This window comes from Chionomys nivalis, chromosome 1, assembly GCF_950005125.1.
Source record: "Chionomys nivalis chromosome 1, mChiNiv1.1, whole genome shotgun sequence".
Taxonomy (NCBI): Eukaryota; Metazoa; Chordata; class Mammalia; order Rodentia; family Cricetidae; genus Chionomys; species Chionomys nivalis.
In genome coordinates this window covers 16273018-16294786 of record NC_080086.1, presented here as the reverse complement: position 1 = coordinate 16294786, position 21769 = coordinate 16273018, and the positions used below count along the sequence as shown (strand labels likewise).

The following is a 21769-nucleotide window of genomic DNA, read 5'->3' as shown; positions in this document are numbered from 1 at the left end:
TTACTTTTCAGCAGGTCCCTAACTTTCTGCAAGGGACGGGGGCTCTGCTCTCTGCCTCTTCCTTCACGACTCCATAGTATTTTTTTTTCACGCTTGGCCGCTACTACAGCAGACTCTTGCCTTCTCAGTATTTGCCTTACGATCTTGGGTGCCTTGATTGTAAACAAAACACTTTAGATCCGTAGTGAGGTCGGCTAAGCTCAGCCTTCCGCTGGCAGCCAGACTTCTTAAGGTGGAGTGGCTCGGATTGCTTACGTGAAACTAACACAACAAAATGGTGCTCCTACAGAATGCTGAATGATTCCTGCCACGCAGGGACAGAAGTACGAAGTTTCTGCTTTCATTCGGGTATTACTGTGACGAACTAAAAAAAAAAATCTTCTGTAGTGAGTTATTTCTCCGTTTTTACATAAGAGCTATAGTTCACACACAGAGAGGGGCTCCTTGCTGTCTATTAACCATATTTTATTCTAGTGTAAATTTGAGACATGGTCTCACATACCTCAGGATGGCCTTGAACTCTGTGTAGTTGAGCATGACTTTGAACTCCTGGTCTTCTTGTCTTTACCTACACAGTGCTGGGATCTGTAGCATTTAAAATTTTTAGGGTATTGGTGTCAAGGATGGACATATGTTGTGGACATAAGGCTCACCCCAATTTTACTGAGCCTTCTTCCCCGGTTCAGTATATTAAGCAGGAATGTTAAATGTTGGGGTGGGTTAGTTGGAGAACTAGTGGAATGGTTCAGTGGGTAAGACACCTGCCATGCAGGCCCTGAGTGTGATCTGCAGAAGCCATAGAAAGGTAGGTGTAATTAGGAAACAGAGTCCACAGAGTTGTCTTCTGGCCAGCACGCACATTTGCACAACATTAACAACAGTAATTAAAAATATTTAATTATTTTATTACATTGTGTGTGTGTGCATGTGTGTGTGTAGGTCAGAGGTCATAATAATACACCTTGTAGGAGCTGAACTCAAGTCTGTCAGGCATTTTGACAAGCGCCTTTACCTGCTGAGCCATCTCTTTGCCCAAATCTAAAATACAGAACAAAATAACAACCTGGGCACAGCAGAGTGGGCCTGTAGTCCCAGCTATGGGGCTTTTGTTTTTTGAGCTAGGGTCTTATGTGTCACTATCTGACCATCAACTCAGCTATGTGGTCAAGGATGACTTTAAATTCCTGGTCCTCTAGCCTGGCAGAGGCACCATGGCACCAGACACCAAACTCTGCAATCCTAGCTACTTGGGAAACTGAGGCAGAGTCCAGGAGTTCAAGGCCAGCCTGATCAACACAGTGCAAAGCCATCAACACAGAAGATGCAGCTTCCCACCTTGATCCCAACTGAAGTCTTTCATCTGTGTTAACTCAGAAGGTCTGGTTTTGAAGTCCACCCTGGATGCACCTGTGCACTACCCCTCTCTGGAATCTGCATCTCAGCTGAACTCGTAGATGGTGACGCCAAAGGCCAGTGACAGCCGCACTAAATAATACTGCCATCAAGGAAACATCTGCAGGTCCTGGTAAGAGAGGAGGACCTGCAGGCGGCATGCAGTTCATGCCAATCCAGACAAAACCCGGAACAGTGCGACCACCAGGAAGGAAAGGACAGAAAATGGACCAGCCTGAGGAGGAGACCTGCTTCTAGGCCTGGCTTTGCCACCAACTGAATGGAAGTCCCCAGACAGGAAACCTGAGTCTCAATTTCCTCAGTGGTAAAAAAGAGGCTAAAACCACAGGGTCGCTAAGGGCCTTCTGGACTGTTACATTCTGAATTTAGGAGAGGTAGGCAGACACACACACACACACACACACACACACGGCCTGGCAGTACAAACTGTGACTAAGAAGTCAACATTCAATCTCACCTACAGTATTGGTGCATAAGAAAACTATGCTTTTATGTAATACTAAAACAAATTTAATTTTCAATAAAATGCATTGTGTTCAGCACAAACTGAGACTGTTTTGGGAATACCAGTGAGTGAAGCTTAAACTTAAGGTCTCACTTATACTGTTTGAGACACGCCTGACTATTCTGTTCTAACTTCCATCACTGTGCTCAACAGTGAGAGAGAGATGTCAAGTTGCCACGAGGAGCAAAGAAATGCCCAAACAATATTACTAGAGTTAGTAATACCGTGACGGTGGTATTACAAATCACTTGCTCAAATCAAGAATCGGATCCTTATGGGAAGCATTTTCACCCTTTAACAGCCCGCAGCTCTCTAAAAGTATTTGCTTGCATTTGACTATTGCTCCAAGTGGATTGGGAGCAACAGGCTGGTGGGAGAGGAAAGGAAGGAGCTGTTGTCGTTGGCGTCTAGACTCAGGTGGAGGAAACGCTTCAGCCCGGGAAAGAATTGAAAAGTATATAGGCGAGTTCCCACACGCAGCCTATGGCGATGGCCTCGCTGTGCTTGGGAAACAAGACAAATCAGATCCGAGTTGTAACCTGGCTTTTTCAAAATTTAGTGTCTGGGATGGCTACAAAACAGATGACGAGGCTTGAGAGAGCACCGGGGTTTTCGATCGAGATCCCTATGCGGGGAGTGCTTGGATTCAGAAACACCCTGATAACTTAGAAGCCTTCAGTCTTGACTCCTTCCTGAAGCCCCCCGGCTTGTCCTACCATAGCCGAGACTTCTGGGGTCAGACTACGAGGCCGATTCCTGCACCCCTGCTAAGGCACCCTGCCAAGGGGGGTGGGGGTGTCCCAGGCGCTGAGCCAAGGTTTCTCCGGTCTCTCGTACACCCTCCCGCATTTCCACCTCGGCTAAAGCAGGCGGGCTGAACTAGTCACTGAGGTCCCTAATAAGCCCCAGCGACCTTGCAGCCCACTGGCCCTGGCCCTGGGTTTCATGGGCGAAGACCTGGAGGTCGCAGTCGGGAGCGGTGGCGCGCCTGCCAGCGCAGCTTTGCAACTCCCGGACCTAGAGCCCCAGGTCCCCGCCTTGCCGCCGCGCAGGCCCCTCCCCAGCTCTCCAGCCGTTTGGCTAGTTTGTTTGTCTTATTTTTAATTTCTCCGGGGCCAGCCAGAGCAGGTTTGTTGGCAGTCGTACACCTCCGAGCAGTCACGCGACCAGCCAATGTCCTGGCCGCGCTTCGAGGAGGCGGCGCGCTCGGGAACGCGGAGAAGCAGCGGCGCCGCGCCCGGGGCCACCTTAAGAGCGCGCTCGCCAGCCTGGGCGGAGCGGCAACCGGCGCCGCGACCAATGGAGCTCCTCCTCTGTTTAAATAGACTCGCAGTGTCAATCATCTTCTTCTTCGTCAGCTCCCTTCCACCGCCATATTGGGCAACTAAAAAAAGGGAGGGGGGGCTCGTGCTTTCAGGGTGTTTTTCTCCCCCTCATCCCTTGTCCCCACTCACTCGCGGCTCTGGGACTCGCGCGGCGGCAAGGTTTGGAGAGGGGCTGCATTCGCGCGACCCACGGGCTCGCCCCAGCCTACACTCGGACTGTTCGCCACCTCCTCTTGCCTCCTCCCCCTCCCTTCCCCGCCCTCCAGTACACTTGATCACTGAGCCTCGAGCTGCGCGGCCGGGGCGTCCCTGCGCTCTCTCCCCCAGACCTGCGCGCTCCTGAGGTTCGAGCGGTCGCTCGCCTGGCTCGGCTCCACTTAACTCCCCGGGTGCAATCGCAGAACTTCGAAGAGGAGTTCGCGCTGCGGCCGGGGCGTTTCGCTTTTGTTCGGTTTTGTTGTTTATTTCATTTTATTATTTCTTTCTTGGAGTGCGCGAGCCGAGGCGGTGGTCCACACCCGCCCGGGAAGGAAGATGTCAAACGTACGAGTATCTAACGGGAGCCCGAGCCTGGAGAGGATGGACGCCAGACAAGCGGAGCACCCCAAGCCCTCCGCCTGCAGAAACCTTTTCGGCCCGGTCAATCACGAAGAGCTAACCCGGGACTTGGAGAAGCACTGCCGAGACATGGAAGAAGCGAGTCAGCGCAAGTGGAATTTCGACTTTCAGAATCACAAGCCCCTGGAAGGCAGATACGAGTGGCAAGAGGTGGAGAAGGGCAGTTTGCCCGAGTTCTACTACAGACCCCCGCGCCCTCCCAAGGGCGCCTGCAAGGTGCCGGCGCAGGAGAGCCAGGCTGTCAGCGGGAGCCGCCAGCCTGTGCCTTTAATTGCGTCTCAGGCAAACTCTGAGAACCGGCATTTGGTGGACCAAATGCCTGACCCGTCAGACAGTCCAGCGGGGTTAGCGGAGCAGTGCCCAGGGATGAGGAAGCGACCTGCCGCAGACGGTAATGAACCTTTGAAAAAACGTAAAATGTCTGTGTGTCTCTGTAGCGCCTCTTTGCTAGACCCTATTCAGTTGGCTTTTCCAGCATGTTCTGCTTTAGCGCTGGGAGATCGAGCCTGTGTGACGCATAGGTTTGAACTGCCCCTTAGCCGACTGCTTGGCCTGTTTATGGTTTTGAAGTCAGACGCCGGAGATAGTAAGATCTGATAACTTCCCCAGCCTAACACGTCGCAGTTCCTCCCCGCTAGCCAGCTGTAGGTGTGTGCGACAAAAGTTGGAATGTTTACTAACTGCCTCCTTGGCTAGGGCGAGAGAGAAAGATGTGGGGTGTAGAATACGCCTTCTGTTAGTAGAAACAACCTCATTTTGTGTCCTTCGAAGCTACCGGGGATGACGGGTCCAGGGGTCGTGGGTGGAGGTGGTGGGTTTTTCATCACTTGACTCTTGGGCCAACTTCTGTCTGCCATTGTTCTCGCTAATAAAGATGGTTTGTGTGTGTTCTTTAAAAAATTTCCCCTTGCCCCCCTCTTAGATTCTTCTTCGCAAAACAAAAGGGCCAACAGAACAGAAGAAAATGTTTCAGACGGTTCCCTGAACGCTGCTGGCACTGTGGAGCAGACGCCCAAGAAGCCCGGCCTCCGAAGACACCAGACGTAAACAGCTCCGGTGGGTCAATGAGGAAGAGCACAAAACTGCCACCCCAGCTGGGCTGCGCTCCCTGGGGGGCCAGCAGACCCCAGGTCTGCCGGCAGATTAGTTGCCTGCCAGAAGGAATTATTTTCCTAGGTCAAAAAATTAACAGTGGGGAAGGCTGGAATCATTTGGTCGGGGACCATAATGCTTGTTGGAGATGTTTTCCCTAGACAAGTACTTGTCACCAACGCCCCAAAGAAAGGAAGGTCATATTCTTATGATTCCGACCAAAACTTAGGCCAGGAGTGACAATCTTCTTCCCCATCGAAGCAAGGACTGAGGCACCCCCGGTCTCACTTCATGAAAATCCATTTCCCAGAGGTTCATTTTGAGCTAATAGAACCGCTTTTGACTAATAGAAAAATGGCGAATATACAATTATGTTTAAATTTTTTTTAAGAGGAAAAATTGGGTTACTCCTAGTTCACATTGGTTAGGAGTGTGAATAGGGCTGCCATGCCCTGCACTCTGACGGGTTTTTATAAGCTGTCACTTTCCTTGTATGCTGGTAGGTTTTGGAGAGAGAGAGAGAAGGGAACTTCATATTTAAAAGACAAAGGCTAGGCTGGGAAGTTCAGAAGTACTGTAGCTCCCACAGAATTTCTGATTTTAACCCTGGGCTTACAATGCAGAAGTTAAATGGAAGCAGTCGTCCAGCAGGTCAGCTGTGTGTGCTCACTGAGCTGAACCGGGATGGTTTGGGTGTCCGTAGGGAAATGGATGGTAGATGTCAGGACCAGTTGGGCCAGCACAAGTGTGGATTTTTCCATGTATCAAAATCTCATCACCCTGATTACCTAATTAGAGTAACCCAGCCCCACATTTACATAAATTGACTATTCATAATGATCTGACTACATACATTAATAGTTTAGCAGCCCCTTAGAAACAAAGACTGTGGCCTCTAATTTCCAAAGCCCACTCATAACCCAGCATATAAAGAGATCTTAACAGTTTATTGTTAACTTTTCGGGTCCTCATTAGTAGAAATTTAAAAATAAATGAAGGATATAAAGTTGGGTTGTTGTGTTGTAAATCATAATGTCATAGTATACCTTCTACAGACCTAGCAGTTCTCAGAGCTCATAGAAAATGGAACACTAGAACCACTTCCTATATTATACCCTCACTAAAGTGGAAAAATTGCATGGAAGTTCTTGCTAAATGACTATCACACCTGTAGCTTTACTTGGCTTGTGTGTGGCCTAGCTCTTCAGATAAGCCTCTGATATTTTTACCTGGCCCATTCGAATCAGGAGGCATTTGTTAGTCAGATTACCAGTTTAGAGTCTACTAAGCAGCCATAAGGTTCTAGCCAAAAGCATTCATGCAAATATTCTGCATATAAATAACTTGCAATTTTAAAAAGCATTCATAGATGACCCCCCCCCCCCCGCCGGAGCCTTTTGAAATTGCATTTTCAGGTATTTTTTCGAGTTTGGGAAATTATACTGCTCTGAAGTATTATGGTTTCTGAATTTCTTTTCTTTCTCACCCTCTCTGACCCAGATTCTTTAGAGTGAGTTAGTTTCTCAACCTCTGTACTGCTGACATTTTGAGCCGAATTTTTCTTTCTTGTGGGAGGCTGTCCTGTACATTTGAAAATGTTGGGCATTATCTCTGACCTCTCCCACCAGATGCCAGTAGCAATCCTCTTCTCGAAGCTGTGACAAGCAGAATGTCCCCACAGCATTTCCAAATGTCCCCTGGGGCATGGAGGGCTGCACAAAATTGACCACTTGTTAAGAACCCTGACTCTTAACACCACACCAAGTGGAACAAAAATCCAGTGAAGATAGCATTAGAGATGATTGTAGTCATCAGGCCTGTAGTGTTTATCCCCTATCCCTGAAGCATTTGTCAACTAAGATAGTAACAAAATAATTCCTGTACTTTGGCAATGTTACTCTAGTGTCTTCTTCCTAATTCTTTTGTTTCTTTTTGCAGAATTAAGAATATTTCCTTGTTTATTAGATACATCACTGCTTTATGAAGCAAGGAAGACATACATGAAAAAATTTAAATACATATCGCTGACTCCATGGAATGGACATCCTGTATAAGCACTGAGAAAGCAACAACATAATAACACTAAAAATTTTAGGCACTCTTAAACCATCTGCCTCTAAAAGCATTGGATGTAGCATTGCGCAATTAGGTTTTTCCTTATTTGCTTCATTGTACTACCTGTGTATATAGTTTTTATCTTTTACTATGTAGCACATAAACATTAGGGATGGGAGGGGAGGGTGGGGCTGAGGAATCAGCGTGGGGGGTGTGAAGAACTTGCTTCAATTAGTAGCAAGGAGAAAAATATTTGACTTGCACGAAGAGAAGCAACTTGGGTGGGGGGAAGGGTTTAAATTGCTTTCTTTAAAGATGTAGTGTCCTTTTCAATAAGAATTGATCTTTTATTTTAAAATCAAAATTTGAATAATTGCTACATACAATTATTTATTTTTACGTGAAGCTTATTATTTGGGAGTTCTGAAGATTGTTATGTAGCAACAAATAGCTTAAAAAATATCTTTTTTTTCCCTCCCTCTCCCTTAAAACTGGAATTTACCGGTTGTTTGGTAGTAATCACTCCAGGTAACATTGGGCAAAAATCTGGGGTGCATGACAGGGAATTCCAGATTCTTAGAATTGACCATTTCCCATCAGATTTGCTGAAAAAAATGTCTTAGTTCTCTTTTCACTTGAGCTGTGTAGACAGTGAGAATAATCCTAAGTCCCTGGATATTTTTAGAGGCCTGTAACTTTACACAAATAATGAAATAATTTTTAATTCAGAGTATCTCACCCTGCTTGTTAATTTGCCCCAAGGAAAGTGCTGCTTTTAAAGGAAAAAAGAAATGTGCTTTCGGAACAAGCACACTATTGGACAAATGAAATGGATACTACATCTTTAAACAGTGTTTCTTCATGGCCTTGGTAGGAGAAAACCTTTGAAGTGTGCCTGTGTATATAACTCTGTAAAGACACTGAAAATTATACTAACTTATTTATGTTAAAAAGAGATTTTTTTTTTAATCTAGACCATATACAAGCCAAAGTGGCGTGTTCTGTGCATTTGTAAATGCTGTATTGGGTAGACTAGACCCCCTTTTGTTAAATAATATGGCTATGCTTAAAAGGTTGCATACTGAGCCAAGTATAATTTTTGTAATGTGTGAAAAAGATGCCAATTATTGTTACACATCAAGCAATCAATAAAGATAACTTCCGTAGCTATTGACTGAGTGCAACTGTCATGTGCTTTGCTGAGCTTGAGGTATTCAGCCTGGCATGCCCCTGAGAATTACACAAATACAATGTGAAGTGACAAACATCTAGAAAATTTAGGCCTACATTGCAGTCAGATGATTTTTTTTTTTTTTTTTTGGTGTGTGGGTGTGTGTGTGTGGGATCTGAATGTATCAAGTAGTGGCCATTTTTGTCTTATTCCTATCCAGATAGACAAAGCTTAAGTGGAAAGAGGAAAAGCCACGTTCTCATGTAAGACTGTCAGCAGTCCCCATTTAGTTAAAATATTTATGTTTTCTAGGATATGAGTGTGAGAAGCAAAAGGGGGGGTCCCTTACGTAAGTGCAGTCTGATCATCCATCTGCAGGGCTGAAAATGAAAGTGACAGACCGACTTCCCTAGATCCTCTATTTACACTTGTGAAGTGTGAGTGATGGAAATCAATGGCCAGACTCCTCAATCTTGCCCACAATATCCAAACATGCAAGTCCTTAAGAAACTGATGTTTATCCTGCACCAGTTGGCTAAATGAAATTGGTCACACACAATTCCTCAATTTCTGAGTACTCATATTCAGTTAACACATCCCGCCCAAAATAAAGTACTGAGCCTGAGAGTCCTGTGGCCTCCTATCTGCTCAGCAGAGGTGCTTCTTAAAAGTATAAAGCCTGGGCATTTTGAAGCCTAGTTTATCAAAAATAATTCCCCAAACATTACACTCCCATTTTTAAAATGTGGTTAAAGTGTAAAAGTAAATTATAAGAGAATTTATGGGTAAATTGTGAAGACTCTAAGTTCGGGTTAAACTACAGTGAAATACCACCATTTGCATTACCACACCCAAACGCGATTATAAACAAGGTAGTTCTAACATTTCTGATTTCAAGATTTCTTTTTCCTTTTTCTTCCTTTTTTTTTCTTTTTTTTTAAAATAAGGCAAGAGTTGGTTTTTCTTCCTGTGCCAGATGGGAAAATAGGTCTTTTGGTTGCTGGGCCATGTCCTTCAAGTAGGTTATTATTTTAATTAAAGACTAAAGGTGTTTTTTGTGGTTCTGTTTAAAACATATAAAGGGTGACTTGCAGGAAAACCAAGAGTCAGAAAATCAATTCAAAATGGGAAAACACACTTCTCTATTGCTTCACGGACCTCATTTTCCTTCCAAAAAAAAAAAAGCTTTATTTTCTTTTTCTTTCTTTCTTTTTTCTTTTTAATATGTATTTTGAGGGATTGCATTTTAGGAATGCTGGACCGGGAAGAGGTGGATGCTTCCTGCGCCAGGCAAGTCCACAGGAACGCACCCCCCCACACACCCCCGCCCAAGTCACTGTGTCCTCCATCCTCCGAATGTCTGTCAAGTATCTACATATAACCTGATGGTTCAAATAGTCCTTCTTCCAGGACCTGAACTCCTGTGCCCCCTGCGAACGTCCCTTTGCGGGTTTGCGGCTGCCGGCGCCAGCCACCGGCTACCGCACCACTCCGGCCACGGCGCGGTAGTCTTCCGAACTGTCCCGCAGCCCCGATCCTGCCCAGTCACTGTGGCAACTCCGTAGTCGGGCTGGCTGGCGCCTCTGGACCCAAAGTCTCTAATGTAGTCGGCTTCTTGCAAGCCCCGCACTGCCGGGATCGCTGCGCGCAGTTCCCGCGCCCGGGCGCCCGCAGGCCGCAAAAAGCGGCCGCGCCTCTGTCCGCGCAAGCGGGCAGGGCTACTTTTCAGAAACCTTCCTCCCTCACCATCGCTCCTCCGGACGAAGAAACTCGCTATGGAAGGCTTGCAGTCCTCCTCAGAGGACACTCCGCTGCCCCCATAGCTCTGGGGGTCTTGCCCGAAAGGACTAATTTCCTGGAGTTCGTGGACCCTCCAGGGCAGCAGCCCGCTCCCACCCCTACCGCAGGGCTCCAATGATCCGCAGCCCCGCGCATTTCGAAAGCCTTCCCGGCTCGCCGGCGGCTAAGGGACGGTCACCGAAGCACGGGGAACTGTGGAGAGCCACTGCCACGTTCGGGGATCGCCCCTGCGTTGCAATGTGTCCCCCATCATTGCATCCTTAGCTGCCCAAAGGAGCAGACCCGGGCAGGGAAGAACTGGGGGAAGTGTGGACTTGGGGGAGGAAGGCGTGTAGAGTTAGATGGGGGAGCCGTGGACATTCATAAGTGGGAAGGAGCAGGTAGTGGGCCTTTCAGGCCACTGTGTGCCCACCCCCCTGGCCACCCCAAACGACCTGTCCTAGGCGCCAGGGAACGCTGCCTTCGCCATTGCACCATCATCGCCAAAAGAAACGATTGCTTTTCTAGCGCTTTGGGCTAAAAGGTGTTTTGTTTAGAAGTTCATTTATGATCCCTGATCTGTTTTTCAAAGTACGGATTTTTTTTTTTCATTTGCCATCTTTCACCTGAGCCACACCCTACGCCTGCCACCCCCTCCTTCCTGGCTAAAAAAATAAGGCAAAAAAATCTTGCAAACGACGCTGACGGGGAAAGGGGCCCAGGAGTCTGCTTAGAAACTTATGGGGTCGCCTCCCTGATTTCACTCGCGTGGGGTTGGAAAAGGGTGGGGTCAGCCACAGCCGGATCTCGGAGAACCGAAAGTGCAGTTATTTCCACGTAAACTCAACTCTCGAGTCCCTCGGGCCTCCATCCAAATCCCAGACTTGTCATGCGTGGGGACTCAGAGCAGAGGCAGGAACTAGAACATAGAAAAACTTGACAATTAAAAAAAAATGAGTAAAATCCTTATCCATGTTTTGGGCGCGAAACCTCGACGCGCCTCTGAAAGGAACGTTAAGAGAAAGGCCGGGAGAAGGGAGCGCGGTTCGGGCGCCGGCCGGGGGATTGCATCATTTGCAGCTCCCCCTCCAAAACACGGGCCGCGAACCGCAGCCACCATCATGGCGCTCGGGTCTGGCCGCGCTTCCCGCGTCTCGGAGCGTCCAGGCCGTGGCCAGTGATCTTCGCTAGAAGCGTTTGCAAAACATGTTTCCCGGCTGCGGAGCGCCAGTCTCTCGCCCCCTCCTTTCCTTTGTGTGCGTGTGTATGTGCATGTGCGTGCGTACGTGTATTTGCCAGTATGCCTGTGTCATGTGCGCTCTCTCTCTCTCTCTCTCTCTCTCTCTCTCTCTCTCTCTCTCTCTCTCTCTCTCTCTCTCTCTCTCTCTCTCTCTCTCTCTCTCTCTCTCTCTCTCTCTTCCCCCCCCATCTCCCCCCCACTCCCCCGTCCTGAGCTGGTGGTTGTAAACTTGATTGGCATTGGCTGCGCCCACAGATCCCTGTACCGAGTCCACTGAAGATTTAAGGTGGATCTAAGAGGCTGAAGCTGCAGGCGGAGCCTCACTCTTAGTTTTGGAAGAAAAAACCCCAAACCGTGCGCTCGCTGCGTTTTACGAATCCTTTGGTCCCCAGGTCCGTGGGTCCCCGCCCAGCCCGCCGCACTTCCCCCGCCCACCTTCCCCTGATTCCCCATTGGCCCGCGCGTGTAGTTTGAATTTTTTTTTTTTTTTGGGTTGCTTGTTTTCTTGTTTAAAAAAAAAATTACAGTACCGTATATCATGTGATGAGACTTACTTGGGCAGCCTGAGGTGGGGTGTTTTAGCTGGTTTGGTTAAAGGCTGTAGGGAGCAGGATGGGTGGAGCTTTCTGTTCCAAAAGTTACCCCCGCCCCCAAGTGCCGTTGACAGAGGGCAGGCGGGAAGCTTCGGCTGGGGTAGAGATGTAGCATCAAACATTCATGGATGTCCAGGGAGTGCGGGACCACAGGCTGCTGGCCAGAGGTACTAGGAGGGCACAGGCGGAGCCCGACGAGGATGCACCTTCCCTGCCCTGGAAAGGTAGATTTGGGGAGGGTGGGAGCGGGTAGGTATCCTGGAAATGATTATTTTCCCATCCTGGAAATAAACCAAATGCAAGGTGTGTCTATAGACTCTATTTAGAGCAAAGAGGATGTTATTCCGGGGGTTAGAATATATCAAAATTCATCACGACAAAGGCAGTTGGTGTCCTTTTCTTTTCTTTCTTTATTTTTCTTCTTTACTTTAAAGAAACGCAAAACAAAAAGCCAAACCTATCAAGCTCTGTTTTCTAGTGTTTTTGCTTGAGAATGAGGTGGGGGATGTAAAGTCCCTTTGATTTCTGGGTCTGAAAACTCATTGGAAAGAGTATGTTAAGATTTAGGACAATTTGCTTGGTAGCACAGGTCTAATACAAGTGGTGATCTTTTTATATTAGGTTCCAACTATGTTTCTCCTTGCAGTGAAGCATTTAAGCGTTTATAATAATTCAAAAGTAGCCAGTCCCAATCAGCTTTCATTGAATTGGTAAAGCCAGCATACACATACCTTTTTTTCTTTGCTTTTCTTCCTTCGCCTTTAATAAAGTTTCCCCTGATGTCTTCTTCAGCCTTTTTTAGCCAGATGCCCAGCCCTGGCCTCCCTACAGTTCCTAAACCAGTTTTCTGTGTTTTTAGTTTGTAACTGTCCCATCCTGAACTGGCCAGACAAGCCCCTTAACTCCCCCAGCGCACTACGGTCAGAGCCCTCATAAACCCACCTGCTCAGGTCTCTAGGCTGTATTCATTGACTCTGTCAGAGGTGCATGGTCTCTTTTGCCTTTCGGGAGGGATCCGCCTAAACAGAGTGGGCAATCCATAAGGGAAACTGTCAACCTCAGGAGAAACTTGACCGTGTAGGGACTATGTAGTCTCAGGAAACAGGTCTCCATCTTGAGTGTGACTCAAGCCCTGGATGTGCCCCTGACCGGGTGTTGTAGATAAGATTCAGATAGCAAATGACTATGCAGACTGGTTTTGAAGTTTGTGCTTGGCATGGTGGAGAGCACACCTGCAACCTCAACACTTGAGAGGTGAGGCGGAAGGAGCTGGCATTCAAGGCCAGTCTTGCTACTTAGAAAGTTTAAAGTCAGCCTGGGCTGCAGGTGGTCCTCAAACATACAATCAAGGACACACAAAAAAAGGGATCATTAAATAATATTCAACAGGGAATGATGGTGCACACCTTTAATCCTAGTACTCACAAAGCAGAGGCAGGTGGATCTCAATGAGGTCCAGGACAAAAATAAAAAATAATTTAGGGGCTGGAGAGATGGCTCAGCGGTTGAGAGCACTGACTGCTCTTCCAGAGGACCTGGGTTCAGCTCCCACATGGCAGCTCACAGCTCCAGTTCCAGGGACCCAACGCCAATGCACATAAAATAAAAATAATTTTATAAAAGTCTCTTGTTCCCACCCCCACCTCCTAGATAAAGTCTGACTGGCTTTGAACTCCTGGGCTCAGCGAATCCCTGACTTTAATCTCCCGACTAGGCGGCTTCATAGGCGTGTGCCACTGCACCCATCCTGACCTTTCAGTAAAAGGGAGGCCTTAAACTCAGGCTCTAGAACAGCTAGGTAGAAATCTGCCAGCATTGAGGCCTTGGCAGGGAGGGCGTGGCTTGGTGGGTGAAGTGCTAGCTGCACAAGCCTAAGGACCCGAGTCTGGATTCCCAGAACTTGTGTTGAAAGCCAGCACAGGCAGTGCACATTTTAAATCCACAGCTGGTGAGTGGACAGACCAAAGTAGATTCTTGGGTCACAGTGACATCCATTCTAGCTAGCACAGTGAGCTTCGGATTCATGGAGAGGGAGGGTAATAAAAGATGCCCGTGATGACTTGGGCATGCGTGGGTGCATGCACACAGGACCTGTACACACACAGACGAACTCTACTAGTGAGTGAATACCTAGGCTTTAACCTTTAACCAGTATTAGGTTTAAGCCGAATTGTTGGGGTACGTTACTGCTGACAGTGGTCCCAGGGGACAAGAATGGAGCAGAAAAAGTACTGCGTGTTGACGTCATAGCTGTTCTAATATCATGGCACTGTGTATTGTTCACATTTGTGACGCTGCTGGGTGTAAATAAGCCGTGTGCCCCACAATTCCGTACAATACTTGATGATAGTAAATGACCGTTACTGGCTTGTGCATTTATCACAGTAAAGTTTCTATTGAATACCTCCTATTATCATCTTAGGGTATACTCTCCTTAGATATGTGTTTAAAGTTAACTGTAAAAGACTCTCAGGTTAACCGTTCAGAAGGCATTATTGTCATCGTAAGGAGCAACAGTTCTAGGCATGTCCCTGCCCCTCACCACCTTCCAGGAAGACTGGATAAAAGGTAGAGGCAAAAGATGTCATATCGATTCTATTTTTCAGTGTCTGGATAGAAGCCAGAGCCTTGTGTCTGGTAGGCAAGCATACTAAAATTCAGTGGATGTTAGACTGGCCTTGAACTTACCGAGTAGCTGACCTACAGCTTGAAGCAATCTTCCTTAGCCTCCCATGTGCTTGTGTTACAGATGTGCACCACCACACCTGGCTCAGATAAAGATGAACTTGATCCTGTGTGACTAATTAACAAAAAATGTTTTTCTAAAGTGGTCTTTTTTGTCGTTTTGTTTTTATGTGCATTGGTGTTTGGCCATGGGTGTCAGGCCCCCCTGAAATTGGAATTACAGACAATGTCTGAAATTGGAATTACAGACAGTTGTGAGCTGCCATGTGTGTGTTGGGAACTGAACCCGAGTCCTTTGGAAGAACAGTCAGTGCTCTTAACCATTGAGCCATCTCTCCAGTCCCAAATGTTTTTAAAGTAAATTAAAGCAGAAGGGCTGGGGATGTAGGTAGGATACTGGCCTACCATGAGCAGGCCCTAGTTGTGATCCTCAGCTCCTTGTATCCTGGTTCATGCCTGTAATCCTGGCACTCAGGAGAGAGGTCGGGAGAACCAGAAATTCAAGGTCATCTTCAGCCACAAAGCAAGTTAAGAGGCCCAACTGGCCTGTATGAGACTATACCAAAATGAAATAAAACAACAACCAAGCAACAAACAAAAAATAACCCCACAGATTAAGCACATAAAGAAAATATTTTTAAATATCTGTACAATGTGTTCTAAGTTAGATGTTATTATTACAAAAGTTAAAATAAAAGTTATTTATTTATTTATTTTAAAGAAAAGGCAGGCATAGTCGCACATGGTGGTAATCCTAACACTTGAGAGGGGAACCTCCATGTCATTCTTGGCCATACAGTGATTCTGAGGGCAGCCTGGGTTACATAGTTAAAAAAAAAAAAAAGAAAGAAAGAAAGAAAGAAAGAAAGAAAAAAAGTAAAAAAAAAAAAGTGTTATTAAAAAAACATGTTGTAGAAGTTAATTTATTATTTAAGACAAATTGTTAAAATAAATGACATTTAGTCCAACTGTCCAGTGTATACAGAGTCCACAGTAATGTGTCAGTGGTCCCCACATTCATTGCTGTTACTTATTCATTGATTGCCCCAGGACAAGTCTCAGACATGCGTGCTCTGGTCTTGGTAAGAGTCCTATACAGTTCCAGCATTTTATACTTGTTTGTTTTGAGGCAGCCGAGTGACCCTCACACGTACTCTGTAGTCGACGTGGCCTTAAACTTGGTCTTCCTGTCTGCCTTTCAGTACTGGCATTAAAGGCAGAAACTGCCACAATCAGCTTCCATTTTGTATCTTTTCTGCAATATTTTTACTCAGTATTTTAAACACGGTGTAAGCTATTTTATGCACTATTTTTACTTTTCTGGGCTTAGATGTTTGGATAGACAAATATTATTGTTACAATCACTTAAAGTATGCGATCTAGGACAAGCTGTTCAGATTGTAGGGCTAGGAGCTGCAATCTCTGTCCTGGAGCCTAGATGTGCAGCTGGCTGTACGTCTGGAGTCGGCTCCGTGGTGTTCACACAGTCACAACACATTGGTCCGAAGGTGTCTCTGTGATCAGCAACACATGACTGTATTTCTGATGAAATCAGACTTGATCGCCGTAGCTTTCCTGTTCCTGGGAGGAGAGACAGGGAAGTCCAGGATATTAGGAATAATTCAGGGAACAAACTCCAAAGTGCAAACAGGTCACATTTACTACTGATATTTAAGGGACGAGAAGGTGCTGGGTAGATGTGAAATCCTCATTCTAGGGTGACCTGCACTGATAAACGAGGGCACTGTATTCTTTGACAGGAATACTGACCATGGCAAAGATGATAACCTCACCAATGCCTTTACACTAACCATTACTTTGATTATCGTGTGTCGTGTATCCTCCCTGTGACCCCCAGGAGCTAGGGATCCAACCCAGAACCTCCTGCATGCTAGGCGGGTGCTCTACCACTGAGTTACGGCCCCTGCCCCCGCCCTTCACTGTTTCTCCCTCCCTTTCAGTCTCTGATGCACCCAGGCCTCATTATTTATAAGAATGCGGACTGTGGTTTCATTTCTGGTGAGATCAATCCTTCTGTTCTGTTTTCTTCCCCCTTCCAGAAATTTCCCAGCTTCTTTTGTCCTATGTGGATTTAAATTTTCTGATTTTAATTATTGCTGGCTTTATTTTATTTTATTTTGTTTTGTTTTTTTTTTTTTTTTAATTTTTTTCTCTGTAGCTTTGGAGCCTGTCCTGGAACTAGCTCTTGTAGGCCAGGCTGGCCTGAACTCACAGAGATCCGCCTGCCTCTGCCTCCCTAAAGATTAAAGGCACGCATCACCACTGCCCAGCTATTGCAGGCTTTAAAGAAGTGACTGGAGAGATTAGAGGTGTGGCAGCACACCCGTGGCTCCAGCACTTTCCAAGCGGAGAATAAGGAGTTCAAGGTCATTTCCAGCTCTGCAGTAAATTGAGCCCAGCCCAAGCTCCATGAGATTCTGTCCTGAAAATAAAAGGAAAAAAAAAGAACACGCAAAAGGTAATAGGAAAGAAAAGGCCAGGCAGGGATGATAGAAGGATTTTCTAGGGTGCACAAGGTTCTGGATTTGAAGCCCAGCACCACAAATAACAATAATAAAATGAGGATCCTTATGTCACATTTTCTACTGTAATAAATTCTTGAAGAATTAGAAAGGATGTAGTAGAGGGGCCGGCAAATTAGCTGAGTAGGTAAAGAGACTCAGTGAGCAAACACGGAAAACCTGAGTTCAATCCTGAACCCCATGTACAGGTGGAAGGAGAGAACCAAACTCACAGTTGTCTGTCTTCCACACACAACGTGTCACACCCCATCACACGTGTACACACACGCATACACACATAATAAATTATTTAAAATTGAAAGAAAGGAAGGAAGTAGAAAATATGAGATCATAAATATAAACAAAGAAACCTGAGAGAATTTTTAAAACTTGTGTGTTGTGCCATGGGTATGGTATATGTACTTGTTAGTGCTAGTGTGTGTGTGTGTGTGTGTGTGTGTGTGTGTGTGTGTGAGTAGAGGCCAGAGATTGAGGTCAGGTGTCTTTCATTCATCACTTTCAACCTTTTTTATTTCAGACAAGGTCTTATACTGAATCTGAAGCTCATCGATTAGGCCAGGCTGGCTGGTCATTGCACTGCAGGGGTCTGCCTGTATCTACTCCGAGAGCCCTGTTTTAACCATGCTTTTGCAGGCATGGGTCCTGGGGGTCCAGCTCTGGTCCTCCTCCCCATTTTAAAAACAGGTACTTTATCAACTGAGCCATTAGCCAAGCCCCCCTGAGAAAAATTTTGAAAATTAAATATCAGAGTGGGGAAGGTATTTCTAAGTATGATAGAAAAACATAAAATTCATAAAATGAAATAGCAATAAATTTGATGACATAAAATTATAAAATTAAATTCCTTAAGTAATTTTTTTTCAGTGTAGAATGTACCCTAAGCAAAGTTAAAAAAAATAGGCAATGGTGATGATTTCACAGTAATGTGAATGAAAGAAACATTTTAAATTATCAGGTGGATAACTGTTTTGCCCTCATGCATGTATATGCACTAAGTACGTGCCTGGTGCCCTTAGGTGAGAAGAAGTCAGTAGATCTCCTGGAATTGAATTTACTGAAGTTTGTAAGCCCTAATGTAGGTGCTGGGAAGGGAACTTGGGTCCTCTGCAAGAGCAGCAAATGCTCTTAACTACTGAGACATCTCTCCAGCCCCAATATATTTAATATATTAATATATATTTATATATTTAATACAAATATATTTAATGCCACTGAACTGTACTGTTAAAAATAATTTTAAATGATAAACTTCAATCTATATGTCTTTAATCACACACTGAAAAAAATGCACAGAGGAGAGGCTGGAGAGATGGCTCCGTGGTTAAGAGCACTTGCTGTTCTTGCTGAGGACAAGAAGCGAGGTCCTAGCACCCACATTAGGTTGCCCAGCTACCTGTAACTCCAGCTGCAGGCCCTCTTCTGACCTTCTCAGATGACCGTGTTCACATGTGCACATGCCCTCACATAGAGACACACTATGTATACATGACTAAAATAAATTGAATATTAAAAAAATAAATGCACAAATTGTATTAGAAAATTAAAGTTTGTTCCTGTTCCATCTAAAAAGCAGCTTCCACATTCACGCCATTCAGACAATGGAACAGTGGTTTGACTTCAAACTCCGACTGCTTGGGTTGGAGTCCCATTGACTTAACCGTTTTTTGGGGGGGTTGTTTTGTCTTGAGACTGGGTCTCATGTAATTTAGGCTGACCTCAAACCCACTATGGAGCTGAAGATGGCCTTGACCAGCTAACTTCAAGCCACCATTTTGTCTTTTATATAATGAAGATGTTTAGTGTTTTCATGAAGTCATTAAAAATGTCTAGTGGAGGCTGAGTATGGTGGGAAATGTCTATAATCCTGGCACTGGGGAGGTGGGGATGTAGGGTCAGGAGTTCAAGGTCATCCTTGCCTATACATCCAGTTTAGGGCCAGCTTGGTCTGTGTGAGACCTAACTCACTGTCCCGATCCAGTGGACTGTTTAATATGTGTGCAGTTCTCAGCACATCCCCTGGCACATAACAAATAATAACAACTAGATATTTATAAATAATGTGAACAACGGCATGCCCCTGCCCTTCTTTTGCCTTTTTAAAAATTGTTTTCTTACAGCACCTATAGCCAGAACTTTGCTAATATTGTAAATCTATTTTCTCTCTCTTTTTTGTTTTTGTTTTTCTTTCTCTCCCCCCCCCACCCTTTTTAAAGGATGGTTTCATGTGGAATAGACAGACCTTGAGTTACTTCCCTTCTGTCTCTGTCTCCAAGTGCTGGGACTAAGGGTCTATGTCTCCATGCCTAGCTGTATATTTTTATATTCTCTCTTTTCTTTTGGTTTTTGGAGAAAAGGTCACTCCTGCCCTCAAATTCACGCTGATTCTCCTGCCTCTTTCTTTCTGAGGGCTGGATTATAAATGTCAGCCACCTTGCCCATGTCTGTTTTTTTAGTTTTTATGACAACCATTTTTATTTATTTTTTATTTTTTTTATTTTTTTGGTTTTTCGAGACAAGGTTTCTCTGTAGCTTTGGTGCCTATCCTGGAACTAGCTCTTGTAGCTGACCTCGAACTCACAGAGATCTGCCTGCCTCTGCCTTCCGAGTGCTGGGATTAAAGGTGTGCGCCACCACCACCTGGTGACTACCATTATTTTTAAGAAAAACAAAATTGCCAGGCAGTGGTAATGCATGCCTTTAATCCCAATACCAGGGAGGCAGAGACAGGTGGATCTCTGTGAGTTCAAGGCCAGCCTGGTCTACAAGAGCTAGTTCCAAAAAAAACAATAAAAAAAAAAAAAAAAAAGAAAGAAAAGAAGAAAAAAATTGCTGTTATAATTTTTTATTATTTTTTTAATTGATTTTTATTGAGCTCTACATTTTTCTCTACTCCTCTCCCTGCCTCTCTCCTCCCCTTCAACCCTCTCCCAAGGTCCACATGCTCCCAATTTACTCAGGAGATCTTGTCTTTTTCTGCTTCCCATGTAGATTAGATTGATATAATATTATTATTTTTTGATACGGGTCTTGCTGTGTAACCTTGGCTAGCCTAGAATTTACTATGCTGGCCTTGAACTGTAATCCTCTTGCCTCAGCCTCCAAAGTGTGTGGATCACAGGTGTAGGTTACCACATCTGGCTTTTTTATTAGGTAAGTTTTGTTTCTCTAGTTTTGTTAAGAAAGGGCCATTCTGTAGTCCAGTCTGAACTCAAGGTGACCTTTTTGCCTTAGTTCCCTGAGTGCTGGAATTATAGGCATGCACCATCATGCCCAACTGAAAAACAAATGTTTAAAATTGACATTCAGTAAATAGAATCAATATGCCACAAAAATGACTGAAATGGTAAATTTTATGTTTTGTTTCACTAAGATGAGCACAGTTTAAACAATAAGGCATTTGTTGGACTTAAGCCCATCTCTACTCATTTCTGAAGTGACCTAGCATAGGTTTATTGTAGTGATGAGCAACCCACCCACGTACAAAGACAATATTGAAGAAGAAAAGGGTTGGTAATAGAGCAAAGGGGTCATTTCTTAGCTGGTAATAGTGATGCTTGCCGGTAATCCCAACACCGGGGAGACTGAAGCCGAGGGATGATGACTTTGAGAAAGCTTTTGGCACACAGTGAGATCCTGGCTCAAATGACCAAAGGAACCAGAAGACCACTGCTGTGTGTGGTAGTACCTGCCAGGAACCCCAGAACCCCAGAGGTGAGGGCCAAGGATCAGTTACAGGCCAGCTTCTGCAACATTGATTTGGAGGCCAATATCCACATGGCCATGTCTTATTCCACAACCACCAAAAGAAAATAAAAATCACCCCCAAAACAAAACCAACAAAAAGAAAGAAATCTCAACCAAACCAAACCAAACCAACCAACTAAGCAAACAAAATCCTACCACTAACAAAACACACACACACACACCATAAAGTTTAGGTAAATTGAGTCAGAAACAGCATCACCCAGAAGCAAGCATAGCTGGTCTTGAGTTTCACGGTACTCCCCTCCAAGGTTGAGTGATTTTTCCCAGCTTCACTGGTGACCAAGGAAGCAAGGCGACTGTGTGTGGGATCTGTGACTAACCAGAGTCAGGATAAGATCCCTGTCTTCAAAATAGCTAAGCCTTGGCTTAGTGGCATCACCCGCTTTCCTGTAGACACCCAGGTGGCCCCTTGCAGTCAGGGCAGCTGCTTCTCACAGGCTTGCCGCCTGGCTTCTAATGTTGTACCCTCCGCTCCAGGGAACCGGAGTCATTTGCCTTCAAACTGGAGTCTCCTTTTAAAGATACAAATAGCTACAAGGTCTCAAGCATGTAACCCAGGTTCGGGCCACTACACTCAGCTAAAATGTCATTTGTTATTTATTTCATGACAAATGTCAAATGTCACATCAGTAAAGAAAGACTATTATACAATTGATGACAGCAAAACTTGGGGAAAATGTTAAATCCCTTCTACCTACATACATATACATATACCATGCACATATAATACACTATGCACATATACACACACCACATACATATGCATAATACTTATACATATATCCACATACATACACACCACATACATAATGAATAACACTATACATACACATCCACACACGTATATACATATACATACATATACACGGATCACACACCTACATGTATGCACACACATAGAAACACAAATGTGCACATATATCATACACATACTTATATACACATATTATACACATTCTTATACACTGTTGATTTAAAATGTATA

At 45.2% G+C, this 21769-nt stretch overlaps 1 protein-coding gene across 1 annotated transcript; it reads left to right on the top strand.

Annotated features, from left to right (window-relative positions):
• Nucleotides 1-3279: 3279 nt before the first annotated feature.
• Cdkn1b (cyclin dependent kinase inhibitor 1B) lies at nt 3280-8187 on the top strand. The gene is made up of 3 exons (XM_057787492.1): nt 3280-4252; nt 4784-4917; nt 6892-8187. Exons 1-2 carry the CDS (start codon nt 3778-3780, stop codon nt 4906-4908), a joined length of 600 nt encoding a protein of 199 aa, XP_057643475.1. The 5' UTR covers nt 3280-3777; the 3' UTR covers nt 4909-4917; nt 6892-8187.
• Nucleotides 8188-21769: the final 13582 nt, after the last annotated feature.